Below are 23,306 nucleotides of genomic sequence, written 5' to 3'. Positions count from 1 at the left end.
TCCGTGTGAGCAGTGTAGGACAATTCACATTTTAATGTGCTGGAGATGTCATGAATATCAGCGGCATCTCCCTTTTCTCTTGGCTATTGGTTATTTCCCGGGAGGTACATTCTTGATCCCCCTTTCGTAACCACTGACACTCTTGTAGACTTCAGTTACTGAAACACGTTTCCCGTTACAAAATCACACACATTAAATTAGAGCCAAGTACTTAACCTTTGTGTAAATTATGTGGCGATTAATAGTTCCCACACAAATGGGAAGCCAGCTGCAAATCATTTGCAGGGTGGGGATAATATTTAGCACATCTGCCCCCTAGTGGCCACCTTCATCCTGGCATCCTTCTAGTGCTTTGAGGAGACCCATGGAAGAAGTTGTTTTACAGAGAGAGTTGTAAAATTAACCTTGATTATAAACTTCAGGACACACAGAGCAGTCAAGCAGTTATCTTTATGTCTAAGTTTCGATACATGAAAGAGCTAAGTCAAGTTGCTGTAAAGGCCTACAGGTGACCTGGCAGCGTCATCTTTAAATGACTGTAACCATGGCACAGTATTTTTCAAATTTAAGACATAAGAGAAACCACAACTCTTATTCATGTACTAAACTGAGGGAGTTCATTTTCAAAAGGACAAGGAATAATCTGTTACTACAGTGCTGTCTTGAGCACTTGGAGGATTGCGCCTCACCTGGAGGATTCAGCTGGCTCTGTGAGTATTTCTAGGGTCAGGAAAGGTTCCCACTTTCTTGTTTAATGTGTATTTTACATGGTATTTCCTCTCCAAGCAGTGCTAATATTACAGAATCTTGTCCAATAAACTAGAGATATAACTTTCATTCCACTCCTAAGCCAGGTTCAGAACTAAGTCTTTTAGTTGAGAGAGATGGCAGAGGTTCTATTTAGTTAACAAAAATGATGGACTGGGTATTAGGTCTATCTTGTACTTTAACAATTACAACATGGGAATATAGTTTGTGTTCAATTTATATCTGAGAGAAAAGAGTCTTTTAATTGGACAGAAAGGGGAAGTGTTGTGGATACCCCCAGCCTTTTGTTTTCATGGTATTTCCACTCCTGGGAGGGGCTGCAGAGAAGGAGTGAATCTTGTGAACCTTCTGTCCAATTGAATTTGTAAAATAAAGGCTAGAGCCAGTGATTGGGCAGTAGAAGGGGAGGTGGAGAAAAAGGCTTAGGGGAGGAGTCGGAAGAGGAGGAGTCAGAAGAGGAAGTTGCCAGGAGAGAGGCTACGTAGGCATCGGAGAGCCAGAGGAGCCGGAGGAGCCAATGGAGCCGTTGTTGGAAGGACAAGAAGGAGGAGAAGAATGTAGCTTAGAAAACCGCAGGTTTTAAGGGATCTCATAGCTGGGGAATAGAGTAGTGCAATGGTAAATCTGCCCAATCTAGGCTTGCAGTTTATAACCATAAATATTGAGTTGTGTTTTTCTTGACCGGACTTGTTTGGGTCGGAGATTTACCACAATACACTCCAATAAACTTTTTTACTTTTCTTGTAACGGATGTCAGTAGACTTTTAAAAGCAATGCAAAACTTGGATGTAAATATGAAAATTCTTGTTTGAGGTACAAACTAGAAGCTTAAGAAAAAATTTTAAATTTTATTATTTTCTCAATAATAAAATTTTCAGTTATTTGGTCACCAACACACCATGTCAGCGGCCCTGATATCCCTAGACTTGTAAATGCATTTGAAATCCCGGATTATGTGTTGTCCAGAGGTAAACATGCTATAATACATTAAGAATGACAGAAGTAGGATAAAACAGGAAATGTTGAGCTTTAAGAATCTCAAGGTTGGAGCTGAAAAGACAGCTCAGAAGCAGCGCTTGCTGCTTTTGTAGAAGAGTCAAGCTCAATTCTCAGCACCCCCATCAGGTAGCTCACAACTGCCTTGACTCCAGCTCCAGATATCCGAAAGAAATCGTTTTCTGGTCACTGCTGGCTCCACTCCCCCCCTCCCCCATGACACAAACATACACAATAATGAAAACAAAATCTTAAGAAGCAACCTAATCTTAAAGTCTGTGTAATTGGAGCAGTTACCCTCATCTCAGTGTTGCATGGTGTGTTAAGGTGAGTTTCAGACGGGAAATCCCACTTAACCACATGTTAAAGGGTAAAAAGACGTGCTACATGTGATCAGGCCATGTCGTCCTGCAGCTACTTGGTGGTAATAAATTGATCGGAAGTCTGAGCTTCGTGTAATAGTGACACTTTGGGGAGTTCACCCTGCAGATTAGGGATGAAAGGGGCCAATGAAGTGCATTTACAGTTTTGTGAAATGTTACACTTGCAAAACTATTTTGCAGGTTACAATGTTGTTGTGAAGATCCCTGCAGGGGCTACAAACATTGAAATTCTTCAGCACAGCTATTCTGGAAGACCGGAAGATGACAACTATCTTGGTAAGCATGTGCAGCAAGCAGCAGTGATGTATGTATGGCGTGTGTGCAGTTTCTTGGACGTCTGTGGTTGAGGTAGTTTTATTTATACCTTTAAGCTACGTATAATATGTCCTTTTAGAAAGAACAAAGAAATGATGGGGAAAATTTTCAGTTTTTGTTTTTCATTATAATATCTTAGGTAATCAAAGGTTTAGTCAATAAAAGTTGCATGTATATTCGGAATAAATTTCTTTCCTTTCTAATGCTCACTCTTTGGCTATCCTTAAATGAGTTTTCAGCATGTAGGAAAAGTACTTAAATGCAATTTTACTTAAATTTCTTCTGTATGTAAATAATCTTATATTTCGAGTTGTTACCGAATATGGTCATTGTGTATTTCTAGTGTGTAAAGTAGAAATTTTTGTTTCCTTTTTTTAAAGAAAAACACTTATTTCAGATTTGGAGAATTTTGCTTAGCTAGAAACATGAAGAGAGTGTTTACACGGGTTTTCTTCTCAGAGTTAGCCAATTCCTGAATTATCAAATTTTTTAACCTGGAGAAGAGGGTGATATACAACCGATAAGGCAATTTATCTGCTTCCAGTTAGTAAGATTTGAAATTTTGGCCCACGTGACTCATACCACCAGCAAGGTGACTTTGTTATGAACAGCATATTGCAGAAAGCATAGGTGGCATCATAGAGTCAGGGATACAGGGCTAGCCCTTCAGCAGGTGCAAGCTATCTCTGGCATGAAAGTTTAGACTCTTGCAGTAATAAATCAGCTGGAGCTCTCTGCACCAGTGTTGTGTATGTGCGACCCACATCCCCAGCTGAGCTGCTCACAGAAGAATGCTTGGTTTCATGCTGTGTTACTTCCATCGCTATGAATGCAAAACATGTCCCAGAGACCTGGATGCATGCAAATGTCCTGCTTTTTGTCCCGTCATATTTAGGCAGTATTAATTTCTCCTATGTAAACATATCCCCTTGGTATGCAGCCAGAGATGCGTGCTACCAAAATATAGATAAGTGATTATCCTGGCCACAGCTTCCTGGAAGTCCGCTGGTTCTTTCCAAGTTTAAGATTAGAAATGTGCTATCAAGGTACCTACCGTATAAGTGAGCTTACACAGTAACATGAAAACCTCTGTCTAACTTGTAGTCAGAAAAATAGGCTCACGGGTCACTTGGAAGGGTTTCAAAAGAGTTTATTGTTTGAGAATTTTATGTCACCAAAAGTCCCTTAAATAAGCGTGGAATTTTATGTCACCAAAAGTCCCTTAAATAAGCGTGTGGGTGTTAGATAAAGCCCATCTCCTTACACAGAGGAGTTTCTGTTCCACGAGACAGATGTCAAACTTTATTTGTTCTTTAGTGTGATCTATAAAGTTGCTTCAACTTTCAGAATCAGTGGCTTGTATCCTTTGGGTGAAGTTCTCAGGATGCCAAGTACATATTTTCTTCAAGATTTCTTTTCAGGTCCTGCTGAATTATCACAAGTCAAATTCAAGAGAGAAGTACTTGGTTAATATAAGGGTTTATGTTTATAAAATACAGAGTGCTCCAGAGCATTGAGAAGTAAAAGTCAATGGGCTAGTCTTGTATGATTCACTTCCACACAGCTATGGACTCCATGCAACTCTGTATTTAGATGGAGCAAATTATGAATACATTTTATATATACACACACGTGTACATGTATGACAGGAGTCTGTTGCTGTTGCTGTGATGAAATACCCCGAGAAAAGACATTTAAGGTAAAAGGGGTTGTTTTGGCCTTATATGTCAAGGGTGTATCCAGCAGGCAGAGAAGGTCTGCGAAACAGGCGTTGTGCAAGGCAGCTGGTGACCTGACAGCTACAGTAAGAAGTCAGAGACTGATGACTGCCTGTGCTCGCTAGCATTCTCTTCTATACAGACTGGACCCAAGCCCAGGAATGGTGCTGCTTAGTGTTAGGGAATCCTAACCTCAGTAAGCATAATCAAGATGGCCCTTCATGGGCATGGCCAGTGCCTCACATCATCCAGACGGTCCCTCTCAGGAAGCTTGCCTTCCAGGAGAGTCTAGATACAATCGAGTTGATAATAATGATCACCAGGGTTTATATTGATTCTCTAATAGGAATCAGTTAAAGGTTGACTGAAAGGGTCTATGAAAGGAAGATACTATTTTGAAAAGAGTCACACGTATCAAATGTGAACAACAGCTTCTTTGTGAACAACTGTGGACATTTCTGTGGGGATGGGGTGCCCTGCTAGTGTTTTATGTTGCTCGGATCCCTGTCCAGTGGTCACACAGATGGCCCTGGTTAAATTAAATGGCCCACAAAACCAAACTAAGAGTCATGATCAGAGGACAGAATTAGTGGAGAGAAGTGGGAGAGAATAGGGGTTGGGGGGGAGGTAAAGGGTGGGGAGAGTCACCAGAATGCATTGCATCCGTGTATGACATTGTCAAAGGGCTAACTTAATTGTAAAATTTGGCCTTAAGACGTTAAGGCTTTGCACACTTGTTTTGAATTAAGCATAAATGGAATGCAGATGGCTGTGCTTTGCTCTCTGCACTGGTGACTGACTAGTTGGGTGCTCTGCATAGGGGCACTCTAGTTCGTCCAGTTTCTCCTCTTCCTGTGTCCCCTTCCTGTTTTGTGCCTCTGAAGAGGTTTTGGGATACAGCAGGGTAGAATGAATTTGTCTTAACACACTTGGCTGTTCTGTTCAAGTTTTCCTACTCGCAGATGAGGGACCACAGCACCATAAAGTGGTTTGTTTCCTTAACATCCGTTTATATTTGTTTTCTTCAGATTCAGAAAAGCGTTTGAATTTAAAAGCGGAGACAGTTAACTCCCACCTGGTGCGTTCCGTTCCCTGTCTCATGAGCCTCACTGTATTGTTTTACAGCATTATCTGACACTCAAGGGAACTTCCTTCTGAATGGAAACTTTGTTGTAAGTATGGCAAAGAAAGAGATCAACATCCAGGGTGCTGTTTTCGAATACAGTGGGTCAAACAACTCGATTGAGAGAATTAATAGCACAGACCGGCTGGAGGCGGAGCTTGTTCTGCAGGTAACGGCTTATTCAGCGGTGGGTGGGGCACAGCTGCAGTCTTCATCAGTGGACTAGTCAAATGCTTGACATTATCAGTTATAAGAACAATGTTTATCTTTTATAAATTAATTGTGTGTTCCTCTGTATTTTATTGAGGTGCTGTGTGTGGGTAATTTATACAACCCTGATGTGCACTATTCCTTCAACATCCCCATTGAGGAGAGGAGTAATCTGTTCTCCTGGGATCCGTATGGGCCGTGGCAAGACTGTACCAAAATGTGCCAAGGTACCCTGGCCCTAAATAAGAGACCCAAGTTTATGCATGCTGGTATTGTTTGGATTTCCCTTAAGTCTGGCTGGCTAATGAGAAATTCCATCCACGGAGCACACAGGCATGCAAAGTGTCCCGTCTGTACCCCTTCTTCTCAGTCTTTCTTTTCCTTGTGGCTAACCATCCCACCAACCTTACTGTTCTCAGTGTCTTTCACTGTTTCTTTCTCTCCTTTCCCTCTAGGTTTCCAGGTTAGTACCCCCCCCCCCATCATTGCCCTCCACACATCTTTTCTTAGAATCCCATTTGATCAAACATCATGGCCAAAAGCAAAATGGGGCGGGGCACCACCCACAATGGGCCGTGGTTTCCCGAATCAATCATTAATCAAGAACGTGTCCCACAGTCTTGCCCACAGGTCAAACTTATGAAGCATTTTCTCAGTTGAGGCTCCCTCATTCAATGGCTCTAGCTTGTGTCAAGTTGACAGGAAGTCTAGCTGCTGCACTAGGAAGGTTCAAGAGCTCATTTGAGGAAGAGGCCTTGGGTGAACTTTGCAGCAGACAACTGGAGTTCAGAGAGGTGGGAGCAGCCACCCTGCACTCAATGTGTAAACAGATATAAGGGGTGTGCCTGTGGATGTGAGACAACAAGCCAAGCAACAGACGAAGGAGGGAAGATTCTAGAATACAATGGATACCTCAAGAACAGGATCTGAGAGACAGTGAGCAGGAAAATGGGAACTATGAATTCCTTGGACATCAAATACTGTGATCGGATTCTCTGCTCTGTGTCGCTCTGTGGCTTGTTACTTGTTTTTTCTCTGCTCTGAAAGTAACTCATACTCAAGACTTTAGAACAGCCGTACATTTTTGACTTAAAATTTTCTCATGTTATTTTTAAGTATAGTTTTCTCTGTCTTTGCAGTATCCCTCTTTGCTCTTCAATGTGTGCTGCTTTAGACTCACTGTATAATTGTCCTCCTTTAGACACCCCTTCAATATCACCCTGGGGATTCTCTTCAGTATTTCTTTAATCTCACAAATCCTCTTTTATATTAACCTCCCTCATTAAGGGAAACAGACCACAGTAAATTTTGGAGAAGGAAAGGGAATTGGGGGAGGGGTGCGACTTACCATTTCTGAAATGCTTGACAAATTCTTTAATGGTGTAAATTCTAGACAGACAACCTGTCTTTAAACACATGAAGGCCTTGCCCTTTGGCTTCTTCTTCAGCTTGCTCTTTACTTCCCTGGGCTTGTACAGGGCATCCCCCAATCTTAAAGCTTTCTGGATCCGCTCCTTAGTTCTGATGATGTCAGAGAACAGGATGCACTGCTCTGACCTGCATGGCTTGGGGACTGGGGAAACAGGGAAACGAGGAAAGGACAGATGCAGGCTTATTAAGGGAAGACTGGGATTGGATAGAACCATGCTAGCCCGACAGAGCTGCCCCACCTGTGCATCAACCCGGAACCTCAGCGCGTTTCCTATGCTATGCGCAGCCTGAGAGGGAGGGGTCCCGAGGCTCTGGGGAAGGTCTCCGTAGTGAATCGGTCTCAGGCTGTAAGTCTCTGAGTGGAAGGAAGCCCCAGTCCCTGTTACCTGTACACTCTATCCACATCTGCATGTGGACCAGAGGAAGCGTTTACCAATTCCCAGGGCCCTCGGGGATTGGTCCGTAACACCAACCCACATCTACCTGGGGCTTCCTCAGCAGCCTACATGGATTCCTTGATGGGCTGTTCTTCCTCATCTTCCTGTGATTTTTTTTTTTTTTTTTTTTACAGCAATCGTTTTGGAAATAGATTCTTCTTGGGGTTTTTAAAATTTTTTTGATGATTTTCTCACACTCATCTTTCATCTTCCTAGAGGAGTTTATCTTATTTGAAGGTGAAGTCTCTTAAATTGAAGCCTTTTCATAATGTCCCATCTGTGACCTCCTTGCTTAACAGCTCTAGCCGTGCCTACTTCCTGCTCATTTGGTTTTTCTTATCTCTCATGTTTGAGGCTTCCTGAAGTCCGCATTGATGCTTTTTGATATGTAAGAACTAAAACTGCTTTTTGGATCACATAAGTGATGGGAGAAGACCCTAAAGTCAGTTGATTATTTCTTTTTGGGACAGTGCCCCAAGAGAAAAAAATCCTGTCTTCCATTGACCATGGTGGGGAAAATGGAACTGCCTTGGATGTAGTAGGCATGGAGAGTGCAGGGAGCTGGGATGTGAGGGCGACATCCTTAGTCAACATGTTTCTGTCCCGTGAGACCCTTCTTTCCTGTGCTAGGGCTGTACTGTCCAGTATGGCAGCCACCAGCCATCCCAGATTAGTCTGTCTTCATGTGTGAGCTGTCCATTAGATTTTGGAGATTAAAATGAAAAGAAAGTAAAAAAAAAAATTTAATAGTTTTTATAACAGCATTTTGAAATGATCAAATTTAATACATTTGGGGTTAAAGATAAGAGCCATTAAACTTAGTTTTGCTCGTCTCCTTTTATGTCTTATTTCAACTACAGAAAGTACAAAATGGCATTTGAGGCTCACAGCCTGCTTCTGGTGACTGGAGCAGTTGTAGTTTAGCTGTCCTCTGAATCTGAGTTCTAACCTAGTCTTTGCTTTTGTACCTACCCCTCCTGCCCTCACAAGGTCGGGCTCTGCCGGCCTTGGTTCTGTCTGAAGCATTTACCATCGCTTTTCATCTTCCCAGGTCCCTCTTCTCGTCGGCTTTGTTTCCTTTCTTTATTTTCTTTTGCTCCTTTACTTACGTGCCTCTCAAAATCATTTACATTTATTTTAAAGAGGGCTTAGACTAGATCTGAGATAAACACGTGTTCGTGTTTAGCCAAGTGCGAGTACAAAGTCTAACGTTCACCAAACAGAAATCTGACCGTGTCACTGAGTGCTTCAGCTCCTGAAGAGGATGCAGACTCAGGGTGCACTGGCCCTGGCTGTCCTGAAGAGAAACAGCTGCCCAGTCTCTGTGGGGTGAACCGAGGCTGTCCTTGATCAGACCATGTTTCAGGGTTCATTGCCATGTTTTTCCCTGCCCTGGAAACAAAGTCAGACCTTACTTTTAGAGCAGCGTTAGTCCTAGAAAACAGTGGAAGTACAGAAGAGCCGAATATTCCCGACTTGCCCCATCTGTCCTGGTCCTCTTCCCCCACCCCATGCTCCACCATGAATGTTTGCGTCCGTTGACATGTGTATATAACAAACAAGCTAGTTCTGACTCTTGGCAAGACCCATAGTTTACGCTAGAGTCCTTCTTCATCATGCTGTGAATTCTGTGGGTTTTGACAAGCGAATGGTGATGTGTTCCCACATTCCAGGGTCACACAGAGGAGTTTCAGGGCCCCTACACACCCCCATGAGTCACCCTTCCATTCTGTCCCCTGCAACCTGTGGAACTAGTAATCTCTGACTTGCAAATGTCATTACCTTTACCATTCATGTTTCCTGTCTGAAAGGTCAGCCCTATATGGACAGCACTGTTCTGAAGGGAAAGGACAGGGCTTGTTGTCATTGGCTGTATCCTGCTAGTCAGTTCACAAGTGTCATTCCACTTGACGTGGAGGTTGTCATAGCACTGTGACAGCACATATATTAGAAAGTAATCCATGGGGACAACAATCTAGTAGTAACATGACTTCCATGCTGGCCCTATTGTTGTGGAGGTGATGGATTTTTTTTTTTTTTTTTTTAACTCTATAGCTTTACTTTGGGCCGCTCAGTACAAACTCCCACCCTCAGTCCCACTTCCGGGTCATTGCGGATTCAGCTTATAAAAAGTAATTCCTGACAAGACTAATTAACATACTATCAACCTGCAAATACTATCGAAAATTTCTGCTTTCCTACTGAGTCATTTGTGCTAGTTAGTGTAATTATGGGGCATCTACTTAAATAAATTTCTCTTTAATTTTTAATTTTCATTTCATTCTGGCCAAGGTCTTCACAGAAGAAAAATTGCCTGCGTTCGTAAGAGTGATCATGCAATTGTATCTGATCAAAGTTGTGGCCACTTACCGCTGCCACTGCTTGTGACTGAAAAGTGCAATACGGACTGTGAACTCAGGTAAAATAGAAGTCCCATGTGAGGTAACTCGTAATGACGATTAGCTAATTGCTAGGTAAGACATCCAGCACGGTGCCTCACGCCTCACGCAGAGCCAGCAGCAGAGCCAGCAGCTAGTTAATCCCGTCTTCTGTCCTGTCCTTTGTTTATAACACTCTCTACTTCATGTCCTTGCTTGGTAATTCATGTGACTTTTGAATTAATTGTATTAGCTAAATACCAGTATGTAGGCATACTGTGTACAACATGGAAGCAATTTATTCTGTAAAATAAATCCAGATAAACTATAACCTGAAAACCCATGGTTTAAAGATTTGACACAGTAGGTTCGTGTAGCATGATTGTACAACTCCAGCTGAGATTAAGACCCCATCAACATCATATAACATTTGAGAACGAGAGAGTATAGAGTTCCCTGATATGTTAGAATTGGGTCAATATATTAACAATCTGAAGCAAGGTGCAAGCAAGTTGACACTTCTATACCAAACTCTAAATTTCTTAGGTGTTTGTGTGTGAGGCTGCTTATGTGTGTGACTGGTTAATAGACTGATGTATGCTAAAAGCAAAAACTTAATAACCTCATATTCCAATGAAAGGAATTACCCTGTGCCAGGCGATATTTAATATTAAGAGATAGCCAGAACCTCTCCTTCATGTGTGAAGAGTGAGAATTTGGATATACTGTGGCATTTGTGAAGGCACAAAAGAAAAGCCTCACAGAAATGGCTACTGATGTTGCATGGAGCACAGCAGAGTCCTTCAGAGGAATGAGGTCTCAACCCCATGCTTTATTATACAGCTGTATGCTAGGCTATGGTTGGGATAATTTGGCTAAAGTTACCATTTTTACTTAGTGAACAATATTTTTTTTTACAAATATTTCTAAATAGAGAATACAGCAATTAACTAGAAGTTGTGATATGCATCCCAAGAAAACTATTTAACCAGCTTCCAAAGGCTGTATTTTAGCTACTGCAGTAAGATTCCCAGACTGACCCTGTTTATATACTAAGGTTTGGCCTGGGGTTTGCAGAGGAGGAGATCATCTGACTGGGAGTCAGTGTATCCTGTGGAGTCTTAAGTCTACCATGATTAAAGTTAGATGTGCTCAAGGAACCTTAAGTTCTAAGGCACACACACCTCCACAGTTGCCTCCAGCGGTTAGTGTGACACCAATATACTCAGCGTTTGCATAGTTTTAGAGCAACCAAGATTTCATTTGGAAGATGGTAAGATCACACACACACACACACATACATAGACACACATACACACATACATAGACACACAGACACACAGACACATAGACACACACAGACACATACACACGTACACACAGAGAAACACACACAGACATACACAGACACATACACATAGACACACACAAACACACAAATAGACACACACACGCATACACACACACACATATACATTTAAAAAACTGGAACCTAGTATCTTTGAGACTCATTTTTTTTTACACAAGAACTTTTCTCTCTTTTTTTAATGAAACAAAAGTTTTCATTTGTTTTAATGAAAACAAAGTTTTCATTCATGGGACATGGTTTACTTATATCATCTTTCTGTGTATTCTGTATATTCTCTATTAATATACAGAGAAAGGCAATCCATAAGCTGATTGATTGCATCTGAAAACATGCCATGAGGGCAGTACTTCTGGGTTGAGTCCATACTGACTACTCAGCTCAAACTGTTTTCCTAGCTCTGGAAAGATGGTGTGCATGCTACACAGAACCCCACTGCGAACCCCATATGCATGCTACACAGAACCCCACTGCGAACCCCATGTGCATGCTACACAGAACCCCACTGCAGACCCCATGTGCATGCTACACAGAACCCCACTGCGGACCCCATGTGCATGCTACACAGAACCCCACTGCGGACCCCATGTGCATGCTACACAGAACCCCACTGCGGACCCCATGTGCATGCTACACAGAACCCCACTGCGGACCCCATGTGCATGCTACACAGAACCCCACTGCGGACCCCATGTGCATGCTACACAGAACCCCACTGCGGACCCTACTGTGAAAGTCCCACCACTTAGGGCTGAACTGTCCAACTAAAGTAACACTTATGGCTGCAATCAGTAAACGCACACTTAGACACGGTCTCCTGTTGTACAGATGAAGACTACACAGCATCTTCATTGATCCAGTGGCTTCCAGATCACATGGGACTCTATTAAACCACTGTTTATGACAATAGACTCAGGCCAAAGCAAAACAAAAAACAAACAAACAAAGCACTGTTTTTTTATTGGATATTTTATTTACATTTCAGATGTTATCCCCTTACTCCATTCCACCGCCCCAGCCCAGGAACCCCCTATCCTATCCCCGCTCCTCCTGCTTCTATGAGGATGTGTCCCCACCTACCCCCAACTCCCACCTCATCTCCCTCGAATTCCCCCACACTCAGTGTCCAGCCTTCATGGGACCAAGAATCTCCAAAGCACTGTTTATTTTGAGACACTGTCTTATTATGTAGCCCAGGCTGTCCCCGAACCTATAAAACCCCCTACTTTGACCTCCCAGGTGTAAAGCAGGCCACCTTGTTATGAAAATGTTTATAAACCAAGATAACTGATTACATGCTAACTCAGCATGGACATTGAGTTCAATGTGATTTTATTTACAAATTTGCAAAGCTGAAGGAGAGCGTCTGAGTTTTATTTAAAAGGAAGCAATGCTCTCAGCCTATGTTCAGCCATTTAGCTTTGTGTTGAATAAGAACAGAAAAGGAAGTTTCTGTTCAACATCCTTAACATCCTAGCCAGGCTCCTGGCATTTCGTGGCAAGATCCCTTGCCCCCTGTTCTGAGGTTCATGGCCAGTCCTCTGGCCAGATCTTCAGATAATACAACAAGGTCCAATATAAGTACTTTTTATTCTTAATTCAGTGATTTATCAAATAATTTCTAATAAATTATCCCTGAACTCTTAAAAAGTTTAAAAAATTAAGCCATGTGCCCAAGCCTCTAAATTTAATTTAAATTAATATTCATAAACACTGTTCTTAACTATGCTAACATCTCCTCTCTAGGTGGCACATCACTGGGAAAAGTGACTGCTCATCCCAGTGTGGCCAGGGATACAGGACCCTGGACGTTCACTGCATGAAGTATTCCGTTCATAAAGGACAAACTGTCCCAGTAGGAGATCAGTACTGTGGTGACCAGCTCAAACCTCCCACCCGAGAGCCATGCCACGGCAGCTGTGTTTTAACAAGGTGGCATTATTCAGAGTGGTCCCAGGTAAAATACAACGTGTCGCTTTTTTTTTAAAAAAAAAAAAAGGGGGGGTCCCCTTTCACCAGTTAAATGTTTCTAGTACTCTAAAATATATTATTGTTAAAACTTTGATTTTCTTTTTTTTTTTCTAAAAGTCACTGGTTTGGTTTCATTTCTAATTAGTGTTCTAGGAGTTGTGGCAGTGGCGAGAAGACTCGAGAGTCCTACTGTGTAAATGGCTTTGGCCACCGCCTTGCTGAACGAGAGTGCCAGGAGCTTCCTCGGGTGGTGCTGGGGACCTGCAATGAATTTCCGTGTCCCAGCTGGGCAACGAGTGAGTGGAGTGAGGTAACATTAAACATGTGGCTCAGAAAAACTGCTATAGAGTGTCATACTACGGGAACTTACACCCCAGAACTTTAAGGTCCAAATATATTTATCAGAAAAGCAGTAAAAACATATAAAACTGTCTAGTTCCGGGGCTATTGATGAACATCAGGCCAGCGGTGACGTTTACTGATACTTAGCTTACCACTGCCTTCAGAAAAAAAGTGGGAGTACCATCGCATCGTGGGTCACACACTTCTCCGAAGGTTATCTTTGAATCTTTGTTTCTAGAATAGATGAGTATTTTAATGGGACCTGGGCAACAGATGTTAGGAGTTTTACCCAGCGAATGTCTCTAGAGGAGTAGGGGGCTAGTGGATAGTTGTGATAATTTGTAATGCGGCTGTGTTCACATCTCAGTGTCCTGTCACATGTGGAAAAGGAATGAAGCAGAGGCAGGTTTGGTGTCAGCGGAGTGAAGACCCCGTGAGGGATGGCTTCTGCAATGCCAGTACCAAGCCGGAGTCCCTGAGACCCTGTGAGCTCCGTGCGTGCGCTTCTTGGCATGTAGGACCATGGGGTTCTGTGAGTATATGACCGTGTCTTCTCTGCTTCTACAAAACTGCATAGAGAATGGCTGGAAGACTGTAATAATGAACTCTCTCCTTAGGGGAGGCAGGGAAATATCTCGGTGTCACTTAGAAATACATCCTAGGGGCTGGTAAGATTGTTCTGTGGGTGAGGGACTTGCCATAAATAAAGCCTGATATTGAGTTTGATCTCGGGAACTTTCATAAAAGGTAGAAGGGGAAAACTGACTCCACAAAGCTTTCTGACGTCCATACAAGTACAATGGCATATGTAACACACACACACACACACACACACACACACACACACACACACACATAATAATATTTGAAAATGTGTAACTGAAATGCAGTTCCTGATAGGTTTGCCATGCTTACTATTCAGCTTTGTTTTTAAATTTACTTTCACCAAAATGCTGAAAATACCTTCCTCCACCAGTTTCCACAAACACATAACCATGTCCAGTGTCTGTGCTTACTTTGCCCTTACTGTGTTTAGGAGTCTGGCCTGAGGCTCTGAGGTGAAGGATGGTCACGCCAGGTGAGGTGGGGAAGTGCAGCGTCCCATGGTACCTTCCAGGGCTGATGGAAGGCTCCTCTCATTTCTTTCATGAAATACATATTTCTTTTTAGAGAAAAATCTGTATTTAATACATTAGATGATGTATGTTCATCAGACAGGTCTATGTTTTACCAAAACTGTGTTGTTTCCTCACCTGGCATAGCAGGACTCTATTAACATCGGAACCTGACAACTTTAAAAATACATTAGTCATGGTGCATTTGGTTAACGGCGGTGTGTTTAGGTAATAACTGCACAATAAATCTGAACAAACAGACATGTCAATTCAATTTGCTGGTTACAGGTGTCATCTGACACCAGGGGTTGGTCAAAACAGCTACAGAAAGTACATGGTTAACTGTATACGACTGTAGTTCTCCAAGAAGGTGGCAATTTGTGTAACCCTTGGAAACTGGTTTCTTTTCAGTGCACAGCCACCTGTGGACATGGATATCAGATGCGTGTTGTTAAGTGTGTCAGTGAGATATTTGGCACTGTGGTAGATGACAGAGAATGCCCAAGAGCCAGCCAGCCAAGTGACAGACAGGTAAAGGAGGTCTCTTCATGGATCAGAAGAAGAAATACTTATGTAGAATAGAAGGGCTATTTATGAGCACAAATTATATGTGTATATATATGTATATATGTAATTTATATATGTGTGCATGTGTGTACATATATTGTATATATGTATATATGTACATTTATATGTGTATATATATATATATATATATATATGGATGTATATAGTTTTTTTGTCCTTTTCATCTACACCTTAAAGCACTTTCTAAAATACAGAATATAAAAATGTGTCATTCTTGGTTTTGCCCCCCCCCCCGCCATGTTTATCCTAAGGCTCTTCTCTATCTGCTCTACAAGAATTCATTAGACTCCTATATTCCCATTCTGTGATAGTGTCTGTGACTGTGAGTCCCAGGAACTGGGGGAAGTGTTCTTTTCATGGCACAGCCCTGGATTCCAGAATGTTCCATGTTAGGGCTGTTTTGAAGGGGGTTATCCTTTCAATGGTCAGATGGAATGTTGCCTTCCTGTCCAGTACTATCCCTTCCTTCCTGTTCAATACTATCACTTCCTTCCTGTCCAGTACTAGCACTTCCTTCCTGTCCAGTACTAGCACTTCCTTTCTGTCCAGTGCTAGCACTTTCTTCCTGTCCAGTGCTATCATTTCCTTCTTGTCCAATATTATCACTTCCTTCCTGTCAGTATTAGCACTTCCTTCCTGTCAGTACTAGCACTTCCTTCCTGTCAGTACTAGCACTTCCTTTCTGTCAGTACTAGCACTTGCCAGCGCTTTGTTATCTCTGAAAGTGAGAGCCTTTAGATCATCCATTTATAGTTTAACATGCTGTACTATTGGATTGTAGGTGTGAAAAGAGAAACCAAGCACAGGATTTAATACAAATCAGAGCGAATGGTTAAATAGTATTCAATAAGGTTTATTTTTCTTGAATAGGAATGCATATTTGCACCTTGCCTGGCTATTCCAAAAGTTGGGGCCACTTCCTTACCAGCCATTCCCCTGGAAAAGGCAGCACAGTGGCGCCATGGATCCTGGACCCCAGTAAGTGACACAGCATTTGTAAAACAGTTGCTCAGTTTTGCCAGCTTTCATGTCTGCATTCTTTCTCAGGTATTTGATGGCATGGGAGATTTGCAGGCCTTAGAACTAGGTGGTGGGATGACAGATGGCTGTCCCTCCCGTGAGCCCAAGTCTCTGTGCAGGGGAGCAACTCTTTAGGATGTTCTTCTAATCTGTAAAATGAAGATAAGACCTGTAGTCCAGAAGGCCTAGAAACAGATGTGGTGGCATTTATCAGTATCTGGCTCATTTATCAGTATCATTTCATGCTGTTTGGCTTTTTAATCGAGAGCTATCATGAACTAGGCATTTCAGTTTGCTTTAATCCCAGATTTAAAATTATGGAATCAGATGATTTCTACAACAAAATCATTCATGGTTGTTTTTAATATCTGTATAAGATGCTCTTACACAAAATGTTTTCAGCGCCTTTAATTTTGACATGTGGCTAAGTACTTTAAATATTATGTTCATTCACATTATTAGACCTGGCGTGTAAAACTTTATCTGAAGTGGGGAATTTTACTGCCCTATCTGTATTTCACTCAGAAATTAACGCCACGTGATGTCACCTCTTTTTTTTTTTTTTTTTTTTTTTTGCTTTCTCTGCAACCTTGGTATTTTGAGACAAAGCAGCTACAGGTAACTAGAGTTGGGGAGGTAGTAGACCCATCTCACTGTCCTTTGGCTTTTTAAAGTGCTCTGTGTCCTGTGGAAGAGGCAGCCAGGCCCGTTATGTGAGCTGCCGGGATGCTCACGATGAAGTGGCGGAGGAGTCGAATTGTGCCCATTTACCTCGACCCGCTGCCGTATCTCTCTGCTTCAGCCCTTGTGGAGAGTGGCAAGCAGGGGACTGGTCACCAGTGAGTATGACGACAAGAAATCCGGCACTGAAAATTTAAAGACAGTGTCTGATATGGATGGAGTATATTCCACTGTAATGTTGGTTAACTTTCCCATCAGTGTTCAGCCTCCTGTGGACATGGGAAAACCACCCGACGTGTTTTATGTGTGAACTACCATCAACTGGTCGACGAGAGTTACTGTGACCCCGAAGGCCATCCTGTGACTGAACAAGAATGTAGCCTGGCGGCCTGCCCACCCTCATACGGCCGAACTCCCAGCTCCTCTGAGCAGCCAAGCCACGTTCCAGGCAGAAATGTTCCATTAACTCACAAGCCAGGAGAGAATCAAGATCAGGGGGTCCAGCTGTCAATCAGAGGAAACCAGTGGAGAACAGGCCCTTGGGGAGCAGTAAGCTGTCTTTATTGAGTTATATTAATTTTGTAACTGAGTTATATTACAGTCCTTTCCCAGATATGGGTGTAACAACATCAAAGGCTTTTAATGTGAATGTTATCTGAAGATCAGTAGCTCAGCTCTTCAAAGGCTGAAGCATTTTGATGCAGATTACAAGTCCCCAGGGTAATCTCTAATGAGAAGTGATTGATGAGGAAGGAGCCTGAATGCCACTTGATTAGAGTCCGTATCATGTAAACCAGAGCAATCCCTGTAATAGGTAAGATTCAGAGTTTTTGAGGAAGAAACAAAACTTGCTGAGAGGCAATGCAGAAGGCTGGTGTGAGTCCTGAGGATGCAGGGGTCCTTTTACCAAAAGATTATGGGGCAGAGAGATGGCTGTAACATGGTGTCTACTTTAAAAATGCCCTCCCAGTAAGACCTTAAAACCTTAATTTCTTTGTACTTAATGTGTATTTTGAGAGTGAAGGATCATTTTCTAATGCAAGCTTGAAAGACTATCTTTACATCAACAAATTTTATTTATTTCTTTTTGAGACAGAGGCTCGCTATGTAGACCAGGCTGGCCTGGAACTCACAGAGCTGTACCTGCCTCTGCCTCCTGAGTGCTGGGATTAAATTTGCGTGCTACCATGGTAACATTTTAATGAAGCCCTTGGTAAAACTCAAATGTTTTGACAGATTTTCTCAATTAAAACAGTGACTCCGGGTGGGAGATTTTACAGTTGATCTTGTTTCACGGTTGAGCCGGCGCCCCCGTTCTCACCATGTCTAGCATGCAGTGCATATTTCTGTTCTGTTCCCATCAGTGCTCCCGAAGCTGCTCAGGCGGTCTTCAGCACAGAGCCGTGGTCTGCCAGGATGAAGATGGGCGAAGCGCTACTTCCTGTGATGCGGCCTCCAAGCCCCCAGAATCAAAGCACTGTGGCTCCGGACCTTGTCCGCACTGGAATTATGGGAACTGGGGAGAAGTAAGTCATGCTGTCCCCTGATGTCATTCTTGAAGATAAAAGTCATGCGCTTCCTGCCTCTGGGCACTCACTATTTTGTGTAGAAACAGATATTCTTAAAAGTACTTTTGTCAGAAGCACTCTGGTGTAATAGCTATTCGTGAGAGACCATAATCGATTATTTAATAAAACCGGATGTGCAGGCCGATATGTGCGTGTGCTACCAAATGTCTTTCAAATACTTTTTAGGAAATTAGATTGATATAGGTACAGGAAACCAAGTTGACATTTGTGTCATACTTTCTATTGCATGCCATTCATTTGACAAGTTGTCTTTTGTAAAAGTATCTTATTCTCCAGGAGTATTTGTGGTATCTGAGGCTTATTGTCTCTATCTGCTAACCTAGGCCTAGATCTGGAATCTTCTAGCCTCTGCACAATCTAATCTAGGCCTAGACTGTTTGCAGCCTCTGAGACTTGCTGCTGACTAAGCTTCCCCTTCCTAGTTCTTTCTGATCTCTGGTTCAACTCAGCTGTTCTGGCTCAAACTCCTCTCCCACCTGACTGATTCATTTGGGTTTCCTTCTTGGTCTCTGAATCACTCTATTTGGCCTCAAACTAACTCTAGCAGTCTTTTCTAATCTTCTGGATCCTTCTTATTCTCTTGCTCATTCTGTCTTTACCTGTGTCAAGCTTGTTCTCTCTTCAATCTGTCTCTGTGAAACTCTCCTGGTAACACTGCCTCCTTCTCCCTCTCTGGGCTGCTCTACTTTCCTTCTCAACTCTACTGTACTGCTCTCAACAAACTCTACTGTATTCCTGTACTGTACTCACTTCCTCCTGTGCTGCCAGTCTCTCCCTAAAGAGCTTCCTTTTCTTCTCTGCTCTCTTGAGAGTTAGGCATATACTATTCTGTCAAAACTTTCTGTCATTTTCTCTGCCACTCAACCAGACATCACTTTCAAACATGGGTGCTTCTTTCTACAAACTAGCTTTACCTTCATTAGTGAGTACTATGGGGGTATCTGTATTCCAGCCTGAGGGATGAAAGGTATGTGCTAAGGGCTAAGCCACACCCTAATTAGAAACAGGTTCAAATATTTTGTAACAGCCTTTAAAATAAATTAAGTAGTTCTTTGTGCCCACAAGTTCTTAGACACCATAAATGTAAGGATGACTTCTGAAATTGTAACTTTGAAGATTAACCACATCTCTCCCCCACGTTTTAGATGGAAAGAGAAAGAAAAGAGTTAATGCCTTTAGATGGATACATCACTCAGTTAGTTTATTTTTCCATAATGACCTTAGCATATACTTTCTCTTCATAAGTAATTTGGAAATCCTTTAAAGGGATACTTTATGTATCAAGTTCCCTTTAAAAGTATACTCTGACATAGCAACTTGCAACTCTAGCATTGCAAATAACATTTAAACATTGATTAAATAAACATTATCTTCTTATAACCTAGGAATGCATCTCTGTTGCCAGAGTGTTTACCTAGCATGCAGGAAAGCTGTGCATTTGGCCACATAAACTAAGTTGCTGCACATCTGCAAGTGGGAGCAGGAGGGTCAGAAGTTCAAAGTCACCCTCAGCTACATAGGGAATTCCAGGTCAGCCTGGGTTTCATGAGACCTTGTCTCAAAAGAACATGGAAGAAATATAATATTCTTTTTGAAGTTCAATGGGCATAAACTTTGCTCTTCTTCTTTTCAGTGCACACAAACCTGTGGTGGAGGGGTAAAAACAAGATTTGTGATCTGTCAGTTTCCCAATGGCCAAATGGCACAAGAACACAGCTGTGAACTGCCCAAGCCACCTAGCATGATGCAGTGTCACCTGCACGCCTGCCCTGATGATGTGTCCTGGTATCGGGGACCATGGAAATCGGTACGATAGTTACAGTAGTCTTATGACCATGTTCCTTTTACTTGAATTTCCTCTTTGTAAGTGGGAAAATTCACAACTATCCTGCATCTGATTCTGAAAGCCGACCATCAACTGTCCTGGCATGTTTACTAAAGTTGACATTTTGAGCAGGAATTCATTCAAGTACTGTAATTACATATGTGTATGGTTTTATACATATTTATATGTGAATTTTGAACTAATGGAAATGCTTTCTTTCATTCCATCTCTGACCTCCCCTCTGATTAATCAGATTTGTGCATAATGTTAACATTTCACTTGTAATAGCAGATTAAGGCTATGTCTTGTTTGAGTTTATTATGATTATATGTGGCTTATGTCCGTGCCTATCTAATCACTGATCTAAAACCAAATAACATTCTTTTAAAATTTGCTTTCTTGCTGTTAAATTGCTTTGTTTAGAAATGTGAAAATAGTAAAGACAAAGACATTTGCTTATGTAAAGTAAATTGTTCATAGTTAAATGCATCATAGAGAACTATGACTTATGTAGTAATTTACTATGAATATACATTTTTCCACTGTGTGGACGTACTGTGGTTTAGGAATATTTTACTTTTCCATGTTTTGAGTCATAGTCAAAACTCATAGATAGTGCTAATAAATATTTTCTCTAATATTTTCAAATATCTGGTTGGAATTATAGTTAGCACACAAATACATTAGAATTAGCGTTTTATCACTTATTTTTTTTTTTTTTAGATCATGAACAAATGAGTATTTTCCTTTCAGATTAAATCTGGATTTGAGACAGTGATCTGCTTACAACTAAGCCCATAAACCGAGCCATTTTGTCCCAATTAGGGAGAAACCTAGCCACTAACTTGAAACCTGGTTCCAATAATGGCTTTGCCTCTCCTTGGTGCTGTTTTCCCGTGAAGAAGTGCACAAACTTTAAGCATCCACCTGTCTCTCTGATTCCTGATAGGCACTAAAATACCTAAATGTGATGATTTTGAACTAGGTTTTTACAGGGATAAGTGCACTGGCTATTTTCATATGCTTTATTGGTGCTGAGTGAAGTTGTTTGTTCCTTACACTCTGTGACAGATGCTATACAGCAGTGGCTGAGCTGACTCTGGGCCACAGTGCCTGAAATACTTAACTATTAGGCCATTTCTTAGAAGTTGTCAGCTTAGTGGACAGAAAGGTATGACTAAAGTGTAGGACAGAAATTTACTTCAAGTAATAGAAATTAGCAGTGCCATGTTCTGTAGAAGTTGGGTGATGCACATGAGCTTCCACTTGGTATTTTACACACTCTGCAGTTCTAAACTTATCCAGCCTGGTATTTGCATATATCTATGTACTGTATTCCAGTGATATGTTTGTGCATAAACCATACCATAAGTGAGAATCCTCTTCACGAGTGGCTTTCCAACCTCACAGAAATAATCAGTCAAGAAAACAATCCCCAAGGTTACAGGACAGTAAGAGAGGACTGCAGAAATCTTCATTGTGTACTACACAACTATTACAAAAGCAGCTAATTGAGTAATTCAATCTTTGCACTAGTGGAAGACTGTAATATCTTTATATATTTTGATAATTTGAAAATGAATTTTTTAAAAAGAAATCTCAATAAATGTTTATACCAGAATTTTTACAAACCTATTTATTTGCATGTATAAAGATGTATATCATTAGAGTACCTGGATTTCTGTTATTATATGAAGAATATTTATTTTTTTCAATTAGTCTTTTATATTAAAAGGACTCAGGGGATCTGAAGTTTTGTTATCAAAACCAGGTATATATATATTTTGACTCTTTCAGTTTTGCTACATATTAGCCAAATTTCAGATTACCTCTCACAATAAATTAGATTAGATTAGGTTATTATTCTTTCACAACTGACATTAATTTCAGTGGACCCTGCTCCTTCACTTAGAAAATTAAAGTAATGTATGTGTGTATACACGAATGAATGACATTAAATCTTTTTATTATAAAAGAAAATAGACAGTGTATAAAATCATTATTAAAATATTTTAGGAAAAAAGTTTGAAAATATTCCTAACTTTTCTTCATGTTCTGGGAAATGTTGTGTTGTCATAACTGAAAGACTAAATGAATTGTAACCCATGCTTGTTAACTGAGTAACTGCATCTTTGTAATTAGCCAATGTGAATGGATTGTAATCTTAACATACAATGTGTGTCAATGTGCTGTCATTATGTTTTGCATAATGTATATGTATGTTGTATTTTTATCCCTTGCATCAGTACCTAAATGTTTTAAGCAACTGACAAACCTTAACGCTGGAACGGATGACTCCTCTCCTTGGTGCTGTTTGTCATAGTACAGGCTGTTGCTGTCTCTTATTAAAAAGCTAACTGTTGAAAGTGAATGTTTTCATAAGTTTACTGAGTGTTTATATAAATTACTATGGTTTTTCTAGGTATGCCTTTTTACAAACTAACATAGCAGTGGAAGAGTGTAAGATTTACCATTTACCTGTCAATACAAAACTACTAGACATGTTGATGTTTTCTTTTTATAGATTATATGCACTGAATACAACTTAGTGGTGCTTATTATTATTAAAGTTACAGATTGTTTGTAACCAGCATAATCTTCAAGAGGCTCATCACACATAACTACTGGAGAAAATGCTTTTAAAAAAATATTCCCTTGTATTTCTTCACCATCTCAAAAAATTTCCCTAGAACGCATTTTTCTAGAATGATTTTCTTCACCAGGTGGAATGAACTCACGTTTGATAAGTAAATACTGTGTGTTCCGGCATGTTCTGGTTGAGAATATAGTATACTGGGAATAAGGAAATGGCATTTCTTAAGGAGCCTTCCTCTTATAGAACTTTAGAAAGTTATTTTTTAAAGTAAGCAAAAGCTTGCCCTTTGAAACCTGTTCACTCTGGTGCTTTCCTTCAATATGTTTCTGGGGGAAAGATCATATAGGATTATAATGGGGAAAAAGACCATTACATCTCTAAGTAGAATGCATGCTACACAAGCCCTTTCAGAAATTAGCTGGGTGACAGTAGGAACAGCTCAGAGCTGCCTGGC

The 23,306-nt window shown here is 41.2% G+C and overlaps 1 protein-coding gene across 3 annotated transcripts in view; it reads left to right on the top strand.

Annotated features, from left to right (window-relative positions):
• The window catches only part of Adamts20 (ADAM metallopeptidase with thrombospondin type 1 motif 20), a 119,173-nt gene that overhangs the window by 51,950 nt on the left and 43,917 nt on the right, over positions 1 to 23,306 (top strand). For 2 of the 3 annotated variants that reach the window (XR_013103426.1, XM_034516690.2), the window contains exons 16-28: positions 2,328 to 2,423; positions 5,306 to 5,472; positions 5,611 to 5,740; positions 9,674 to 9,800; positions 12,872 to 13,082; positions 13,242 to 13,406; positions 13,806 to 13,970; positions 14,965 to 15,084; positions 16,012 to 16,119; positions 16,836 to 17,000; positions 17,101 to 17,391; positions 18,207 to 18,368; positions 20,065 to 20,238. Coding sequence is in view for 1 of the 3 variants with exons in the window: in XM_034516690.2 (XP_034372581.1) it covers positions 2,328 to 2,423; positions 5,306 to 5,472; positions 5,611 to 5,740; positions 9,674 to 9,800; positions 12,872 to 13,082; positions 13,242 to 13,406; positions 13,806 to 13,970; positions 14,965 to 15,084; positions 16,012 to 16,119; positions 16,836 to 17,000; positions 17,101 to 17,391; positions 18,207 to 18,368; positions 20,065 to 20,238 (2,081 nt within the window). In the remaining 2 variants the exon portion in view is untranslated. Of the gene's footprint in view, positions 1 to 2,327; positions 2,424 to 5,305; positions 5,473 to 5,610; positions 5,741 to 9,673; positions 9,801 to 12,871; positions 13,083 to 13,241; positions 13,407 to 13,805; positions 13,971 to 14,964; positions 15,085 to 16,011; positions 16,120 to 16,835; positions 17,001 to 17,100; positions 17,392 to 18,206; positions 18,369 to 20,064; positions 20,239 to 23,306 lie in introns of those variants that run through there. The other variant, XR_013103427.1, reaches the window with a different exon arrangement.

The sequence above is a fragment of the Arvicanthis niloticus genome, chromosome 13, assembly GCF_011762505.2.
Source record: "Arvicanthis niloticus isolate mArvNil1 chromosome 13, mArvNil1.pat.X, whole genome shotgun sequence".
Taxonomy (NCBI): Eukaryota; Metazoa; Chordata; class Mammalia; order Rodentia; family Muridae; genus Arvicanthis; species Arvicanthis niloticus.
This window is presented reverse-complemented; position numbering and strand designations above follow the sequence as displayed.